Genomic DNA, 9,147 nt, shown 5'->3' on the forward strand with positions numbered 1-9,147 from the left:
ACTGTTTAGGCAACATAAAAAAAGAAAAGACTATTTTTAAACCCTAACCCCTAGAAAAATGCCCCAGGAGGCAGAGAACAGCCATGCAGTTTAGCGCAAGTTCACAAACAAATATATACACATATCAACGTAGACCTCTTTGCACCCAGCGCCTTGTCTAGAACGCATTTTATACATTTGCTACATGTGGCACAAATGCAGGGGCACAGACACTGCCTGAGTGCCGTTGAGGAGCTGGGTAGCTGTCCTCTCTGAGGAGGTATCTACACAACTTTCCAACGGAGCTTATTCACGACTTTTTGGAAAACAGAGTCTAAGAGCAGCTCTTTACACAGCCTTGTGTGTACAGAGGTGCCACGCGCTGTGTCTGGGTGATGGGTCCACCTCCTAGATGTAGGATTCCTTAGCGAATCGGAACTGATCAGCATCAAAGACGGGCTGACTACACCGCCGGGCCAGGAGGGCCTGCTTGTTCTTCTGTTGAGACTCAGACACAGTTCTCAGCCGATGCAGCTCAGGTCTCCTGGTGACAGTCACCTGTCCTGTCGTGTCTATAGAAGCACAGACAGTCCTGCTCTGCTTCCAGCTCTCAGTCCTGGGCCACCGTCGGGGCCCGTCCAGTGGCTCCTGACTGCATATATTGCTTGAGTCCCCTCCGTGGTGGACAGGGAGAGGTGGCGGTAGCCGGGCGTCCAGGCTTAGCATCCTGGCCCTCATGCTGCCAACTGTTTGGCTCCCGTAGGTGGCGAGCTCCAAGGCCTGGTACCGAATGGCCTCCTCGTAAGAGGGGGGGCCACCAGGGCTCCTTTGATCCACCGGCTGGAACGTGTTCTCCACCGAGAGGGAGTGGGCCCCCGAGTTAAAGTCCACAGCTGTTTGGCCGTGGGTGTCAGGCAAGTTTTCTTGGACGATTCGGCCGGCAAGCTGGCTTTCTTTTTTAAGACCTTTCTTTACCTGGTCTCTTGCGCAGCCCTTGGATTTCGCAGCCACAGCAGAGCTGCGGGTTTTGGTTAACACTTTTTGGTGAGAGGCGAAGGAGAATGACATGGAGTGTTTTTTTATTTCTCTGTCGGGCTTACTTTTCTCAGTCTTTGTGAAAGACTGATGTCTGGTGAAGAAGTTTCTTTTGGGACTGGAAGGAGAAGCCAGGGCTGAGCTGTCGGAGAGCACGTCCAGGGAGCCACTGGAGACGGCTTTGGGGGTCAGTGTGCACTCTGACACCAAACCCTGAGCCGGGCTCTGCACCCTCGGGTCTCGCGGCCCCTGGGTTTTGCCTTCCGCTGCAGGAAACACCTCCTCTGGAAATGGGTCCTCGGCTTCCTCACTTGCAAAACAAGGGGCCGCCTGGGCCGCGGTGAAGTCATCCTCACTTCGTGTGAGTTTCGGGTTTGCTCTCCTGCCCTCAAGGCACTCCTTCGAGGATGCCGCCGTGCTGGGGTCCGAGTACCTCCTGTCTGGTTGCCTGAGGGAGCCTTTCAGTCTGGGCACACTGCTGAGGACAGGCTCCCAAGGGTGCGGCGGGCCTCTGGGCTCCAGGCTGGCAGCCGGGTCCGAGGACCCTGGGGGCCACCTGCTCAGGGACCCCACGGCGCTGGGCTCCGCGTCGGGGTCGGGGTCGTTGCTGTCATAGGCCGAGTCATTCTGCAGGGTCGACACGTCTGGGGGAAGTTAAGGGATGGTTGAGCTTTCATTCAGTTACTTTTAGAAGTAAACCTAAGTACCGTTCACCTACTTATTCCAAGTATGGTGCCAGGGAGTTTGGTGATGCTAATTTGGGGCTTGGTATGAAAGAAACTGGCCACATTAAAATTCTGTTTCTTTCCATATCTACTATTTTGAGGTGGAGAAGATAAGTAGGAAAATGAAGCGAGAGACGGAGGAAATGAGAAAGGAGAGAAAACAGCATTCCACTGAAAATTTATTGATCTGAAATTTAAAACGGATCCTTTGGATGGCTCTTTTGACTGGATCCATCCCCATTTTAACAGACCCATACTCCACTGTGTGGAAACAGAATCTCCTTACGCCAACTCTCTAGCTAAAAGTTACTTAGTAAAATTAGCAGTTCTTCATGATTTAGAAGAGGAAGGGGAAGGTTCCAGGCTGAAGCTGACTGAGTGTCTGCAGCCCGAGGAAACAGTGCAGGAAAACTCGAGAGAAAAGTTTCCGTGTTTAGTGACTTCCCTACAGACTGGAGTCTACTCTGATTTGGTGATGTGTGAAGGTGACTTCTGCTTCAGATACCAGGGATGCTTTACATTACTGGTCTGGACTGGTAGCTGGCCATGAACTTGACCCCAGAGTCAGAATCAATTGAGAGCACCTTCCGCACCTGAACTGTCAGTGTGTTCCAGGGAGTCATCAGAAGCAATTCTGGAATGCCCTGGCATGTTCTCCCCAAATATTTCAAAGCAGTTGTCGATGAGGAATTCCACCAGTGTCTTAACCTGTGAGGAAAAGTTAACAGGTTGTCAGCTTAATGAGACCTTTATTTATTTTTAAAGGAAGGTGGTTAAGAATGGGGACGTAGCGGGGGTCAGCAGTTAGGGAGGTGCCAAAATGGTCATGAGAGATCTTTATGTGTCTGAAAGGAGCATCCGGAAAATTGGTAACAATCACCTATATGAAAATTATTTTTGAGACATGCACTTTTAATTTGTGAATTTTAAAAAATATATTACATTAAAGTAACAAAAATTTTCATTTAAGGAGTCTCCCAAATTGGTAGCTGAGCTGACAGAGTGTGATGCACGAAAGAGAGAAAAGTGAAAGGGCCTTTCCATCCTGGGACACAGTCATGTAAAAGATGGGTATCGATTGTCCTCTGTCTCGTAGGATGATAGAGGACGCAGGCCTAGCTTTACTCAGTTTCATCCAATGTACCCACCCAAGGGAATGGAACTATGACCAAAGCATTTGCCTTTCGTATTTTCACCACGATCTCGACTGAGTCAGAGAAGTTCACGGGCATTTTATTGCTTGGCTTTTGCAAACAGACGATGAGTTTCTTAGAAATAGACAGAAACGAACCTTATCATTCAGGTCTCTCCGGGCTTCGAACGACAGGTTTTGCTCATTCTCCGGGCTCAGCACATTGGGCCCGATGCAGATGGCGAGATTGCTGGCATCCATCCTGTTGACCTCAGAGTTCTTGCTGATGACGTGGAGCACGGAGAGCAGGTGCTTGAGCAGCAGGTGGTTGGGCTGCGGGAGCTTATCTGCAACCCTGGAATGGAGTTCGGGAAGGCTGGTTTTAGGGGAGGCTCACAGCCTGTCTAGCTTGAGGGTGGCAAGTTGAAAGTTTCTGCCTAACCCAGACTTCCTTTAAAATGAGGAAGGTTCATTTTCACAAGAGACATTGTGAAACGTTCATTCAGACACTTCCAGTGGCAACTGACACGGAATGAGTCAGTTAACCACAGATCCTGAAGCCCTAAAAAACTGGCCTTTGTGATCAGGACACCGATAACATGGCCCTTTATGCTTTACATAGATCTTAAGTTACGAAATATTAACTCCTGCAGTAAAATACATAGTTTAATACATCTTGAAAATCATTTTGTTGAGCAACCATTTAGCCATGTAGAATGTCTTTCTGCTTCTAACACTGCACGACTATTTTTTTTTAAAGAATACAGTCATTTGCCTTTTTAAAAACTGTGCTCATCAAATGAAGAGGACACATTTTTATACCATTCTGAGAAATCTTTATGGAGATTAAATCAGTTTATAAGAGCATGTTCATAAAAATTGTGATAGCAGCACTTAAATGGCAACATTGGCACTACTACTAATAAATTAGAATTGTAAAGCTTCATAGCTTCAGAAAATGAAATGGTGTCTCTAACATAAGGATCGTTCATTTCTCATAAGAAGATATTGTTATGAAAGAGCTTTGTGTCTGTAAGCAGAAACTTATTGCGATAATCGTAGGGACAGACACACTAATGTCTTCAATTCAATAAATATTTCATTGAAAATATTCAGCCATGTGAGATAATCATCATATATAGACAGACTTTCATAGGATTTGGCAAAAGCGCTGTTATTTTAGCGTTGGGTGTTTAAGATTTCCTAGTCTCTAACGGGTCACACTTCCATTTATATATGGAATTGTTTTTGCTGTGGTTGGAATTTGTTTTTATATAGTTTTCATTTGGGTTAATTATAAGAATATGAAATATGCTATGGAATTTTATGAACAAACAACCCCTTCCAGATTGTTTACTATGCTTTAAGGGATGTTTTGTGGGAGAATAGTTGCTTTGCACGACACCAGTGTACAGGTTAGGGAGACCCCAGATTCCTGCACCTGGCTGGTTACCCTGCTTTGAGGCTTTCATCTATGAGTTTGTTCCATACTTTCTTGAACGACTTATATTTTTATACTCCCCACCTCTTGGGATTTGTGAGTACTGAAGTCCGCTTTCTATCTTTTGAAGAGGTGCTTCCTTTCATTTGGCTAAAACTACTTTTAAAAATTTCCAGGGCACCTCTAGATTTGTATTCTGGGAGTGGATGAACAATGCCACTTGAACTCCCTAAACATTGCAATAGACGTAAACCACTCTGACAGTTATGTGCAGAATCAAAGGATGGAGACTGTGCGGGCCTGGCCTCTGGGGACGAGGCTGGCAACTTACTGCTTCAGGGCCTCGATCCTGTCCTCTTCACTCTGCTTCTCCAGAGCGCCCATCCACTCCTCAAACAGGTCGCAGGACAGGAGCTTCAGTGGGATACTTCTGAGGAAGTCCTGGAGGGTGGGAGGGGACCGTTCATGTTACACAACGTGCTGCCATCATTCCACCTCGTTTGTCAAATCTCAGGGACTCTGTGCTCATCCCCTACATGGGCTGTGCCCTTTCCTTCCTGCATTCATTAGCCTGGAGAAATCTCTCACCTGACTTGTCTCTCAGCAGCTTCCTAACAACAGGCGCAGTAAGGCCATCATCCAGGGGGCCACCAGACTTAGGGGAATGGACTCGGCCATGGGACGATCCAAGTGCTTTTCCTCAAGTAAATTTCCTTAGGGGGAATTTAATGCATCACCTTCTGTTGGAATCTGGGGTCACAGAGATGCTTATACCAATAAATAAAGGCTTAACTAAAAAAATTAAACTCTAAGATCAGTTTCCTTTGCTTTGTAGGGTAAAGAGCCCATATCTTACTTCCTGAGCGTCCATGTGTGAGAGCCCATCAGCAGGTCATTTGGCACCAATGCTGTGAACTCACCTTAAAGACCACCGCCAGGAGGTGCACGGGGAGACTTTTCAGATCCACCACGCCTCCGGAGTTGAGCTCTTCCTTAAGCTCTTTACGGGCTTTCTCGTTGGCTGCTTTCCTGAATATTCCTTCAGTGGAAGGGCCTTTAAGGCATAGTATAGTGAGAATATCCTAAAGGAAAGGGGTGTAGAAATGGGAGGTGGTTACCCTTGGTTTGAAGACGCGCTTCACTGCTACTAACACAGGAAAATCTATGTTTTGGCAGGAGAAAAAGAATTCAGGTAGTGGACGTGAACAGTATCTAACTTTACCTGTTATCAAACATCCTCTCCATAAAAGTTAGTTCTCCAGGATCCTAAGACAGTCTTAACAAGAGACTGTTAATGCCAGTTTTTCCTTTCAGTCTGGTTGCTATCAACTGTCTCCCTCGGCCCTGCCATTTTTCTAAGAGGAGGTAAATTGTGAAAGCTGGAACTTGCACATTCTAAAACCATTTCAGGCCTCGCTCCTTCCAAGTCATTCCATATAAACATTGGATTTCTGATGATAAACTCTATAAATCTCTGTCTCTTGATTTCTCAGAAGGTACACATTTTCAGCATTCTTCTCTCCATGAAGTTAGAAGGATGGAGGGACCATCACCCTGAGCTCAGTGGCAAACACAACCGATTTCTAGGCTGTAAGCAGCCAGGTGTTCTCCTGACTGCATTCCTAAGTGGGAACACCATTTCCAAACGTGGGGAAAAAACCTCAAGATTGGCCCCAACGAGTTTAGCATTGAGAGTGCCGTTCAGATTTCCCGAGGACTTTTCACAGCTGGCAGGAAACCGAAGTAGGTCCACGCGTGAGTGTGCACCTACCTGAATGGGTCTGGGGAGTGTGTCATTGTCACTGCAGATGGCCGACAAGGGCTGATCAAATAGGGATGACCTCAATTCTGGCTCTGAAGCCCCAGAAAAATCTGATGAAGAAGAAAGCCTTCTCATGAGAAAGAGCCAGTTCAGCACCTTCTTTCTCTTCTTAATTTCTACAGCCAAGAAAACAAAGCAAAGAGAAATTAGATTAAAATATTGATAAGCAAGGATCCAGATAAGACAACGGATATTGTCATCTCTGGTTTGCCGTGTGGGACAAATAATATTGAAAAACCGAGAAAGCAAAGGGTGTGAATCTTAATCTAGAAAAATCAACCTGAAAAACAACTGCATTGTTACCAGGGCAGCCAGCCCCTAAACAGCAACACCAAGGTTCCTCAAAGACTCCACCTTTCCTGTTTTTACGCTTTACCAACTGTTTGCTACAGAAAACGAGCAAAACCTAACTAAGCAGATCATAAACAACCATCTTAACATATTGACCTTAATAACCACAGTGGATATTTCTGATGTGAAATAGATTATTTTAATTTCTTCCTTTGACTAGTGAAGAAAATGAAACTTATAGGAAGAGGAAGTGACTTGCTCAAGACCATTTTGAAGGCTCTACACTGGGCGGGCCATTAAACAAACCTCTGTGGCCATGCTAACACTTACCACTAGGGGGAGCTACACCACGCCATCTGTCTACAGTCACCTGCAGGGTTTTCCCAGTGGATGCTTTAGGGAAGGGCGGGCACAAATTGCCGCAGGAAGGTTTAAACCTAGATCTTTTACCAGGAAATTTTATCCTTGCAAAAGCCTGAAGACGTGTGCAACGGGTATAACGTCTAACAAGTTTCCTTCTTTCTCTGTTTTCTCCTCCTTTTTTTTCTAATTATAAAAGCTACATATTCTAAATGCATTGGCATATGTTTCTATACTTTTTATACCATCAAGTGGAGGAGGATGGATAGAGAACTGGCTTGTCCTCATAGTTCAGGAGAACTGGGTCAGGGTTACTTTATAATGGAATGAATTGTGGAAAAAAATTGAACGGTGGGTTCTTTGGGAGTGGAGCTTAGTAACAATTGCTTCATGTGCTCTTAGAATCATTCTCCGTTAGAGGAGGGCAAGAGTGGTACAGGCAACTGTGTATTTTTCACATGTATGCACATTTGAATTGTCAAAACATAAATGCCAGGAGACCTGTAACTCCATTAAAACCCCTCTGGAGAGCTGGGGGTTTAGCTCAGGGAAGATCTTTTCTATCAGAGCGCTGGCTCTCTAGTGAGCTGGAGCCTTCCTGCCATGCAAGTGTTAATGTTCTGTGGTCTTTAAAAGAACACTTTGAAAAATAATTCCTAGTAAAGCACTGTGGTTTGGCAAACTAAGAACCTCTACGTAAAAGATCTGTATGTTTTCAAAACTCACCAATTAGCTGGCAAAGACTGTTTTCGCTCTCACATGATGCCAACAGAGGATGTTCCTTGATGTCACCCTAAAAATAGATTTATTTTAGTTTAAAATAATGACTGAAGAAATCTGCCTGGTCTTTCCCCACAAAATACATTCAACATTTTATTCATATCAAAAACTAGTCAAGCGTCCGTTAGTTTTTTCTATCTTCCAGAATCAGTGTTAATGTCCTGCTTATCATGATAGAAGATCTCAATTAATATTCGTCTTTAATTTACTACACTTATTATGTTGATTTTCTCTTCTGATAACTAAACAATACAAATGATATTCAATTAAAATCAAGTTTTCCATCTCACAGTGCAGATAAAAAGTTTTAAACATTGCTTTCTTACCTCTGATCCACATTCAATTAATGTCTCCATATTACTGGCATTTAGTGTTTTCGACTAAAAGAGAAAACACTGAATTAGGTAAACCTCTTTGACTCTTGCCATGAGAAAACATGAATTAATAAATGTAAGAAGGGCGCATACAGCATGACAGCTGCTTGTCAACTTCATTAGAGTTTGGGCTGACTGTCCAGCGATGAGCTTTGCTCCTGTGCGGCCTTGGCTCTGTCTACGAGAAATCACGTGGGAAGAAGTTAGGAGGGATACGTGTAATGCATTGGCCAGTTTCAGTGCCACTCTGATTAAACACAAAGTTTGAAACTACTGGCTAGAAAAGTTTTCCTTTAAAGTCAGTTATACACCATTGTAAAGCAATTATACTCCAATAAAGATGTTAAAAAAAATAAAGTCAGTTATATGTGACCAGATGTCTTATGCTATTAAACGCAACATCTGAACACACTTATTTCTAAATGTTTTAAACCTGATATCTTCATCATGACAAACTTTGTTATTCATTTATTACGTTCCCATCAGGAGATAACCTGAATAACAATTACAATAACAACTAACTCTTATTTGGAGAGCTCACTGTGTGTCAGGGCACTGTATTAAGTGCTTTGCACAGATTTTCTTATCTAACTGGAAAAGGAAAAAACGTATTCCCAGGATGCTACTTACAGCAGACATACAACAAAGATAACAGAATTGTAAAGAATTCCTATACCCCAGAAGTGCAGGCTTCACATTATGTGTTTATTCTTTATAACGCTATTTGTTGCATATTCCACGGTGTCACTGTTTTCTGTTGGATAAGATCTTAAAGCCCAGTGACCCGCTAGGCAGCTCACTGTCTTCTCACGTTAATTTATGGTACTTACCCTCGGAGGGCCTCCACCCAGACTTCTTTTACCTCCCGTGAACTGTGGAAAATGGGAGAAACAGCATGACACTCTGCCCCAACTAATCCACCGTCAGTGAGGAGACTGAACTGCTCTAACTTCACAAGTTCTGTGTTATAAGGGGGCGGGCAGGTGGAAATTCAGAATATTACTGAGACCGGAAAGAACATCACGGGCTGTCACCGGGACAGAGTCAGCCAGACACTGTAGAGCTCTCACTTCCTCATTCCTTTTAGGGCAGCTCTGGTTCTTTTTTTTTTTCTTCTTCTTCCACTTCAAAGCAAGACATCTGTAAACTACTAAGAGTGGAAAAGATGACATATGGCCATAGGTGAAGGCTCTGATTAATGTCATAGG

General features: G+C 44.3%; 1 protein-coding gene across 1 annotated transcript; it reads right to left on the reverse strand.

Moving 5' to 3' along the window:
* Nucleotides 1-387: 387 nt before the first annotated feature.
* TAGAP (T cell activation RhoGTPase activating protein) lies at nucleotides 388-8,059 on the reverse strand (the record flags this gene model as incomplete). The annotated part of the gene is made up of 9 exons (XM_082669000.1): nucleotides 388-1,658; nucleotides 2,333-2,447; nucleotides 3,031-3,226; nucleotides 4,644-4,753; nucleotides 5,233-5,394; nucleotides 6,084-6,250; nucleotides 7,512-7,578; nucleotides 7,892-7,945; nucleotides 8,033-8,059. The coding sequence occupies 9 exons, from the start codon at nucleotides 8,057-8,059 to the stop codon at nucleotides 388-390; spliced, it is 2,169 nt and encodes a 722-aa protein (XP_082525126.1).
* Between the last annotated feature and the right edge of the window lie 1,088 nt (nucleotides 8,060-9,147).

The sequence above is a fragment of the Grampus griseus genome (genome assembly GCF_964374135.1).
Source record: "Grampus griseus genome assembly, chromosome: 13".
In the NCBI taxonomy this organism is placed as follows: domain Eukaryota; kingdom Metazoa; phylum Chordata; class Mammalia; order Artiodactyla; family Delphinidae; genus Grampus; species Grampus griseus.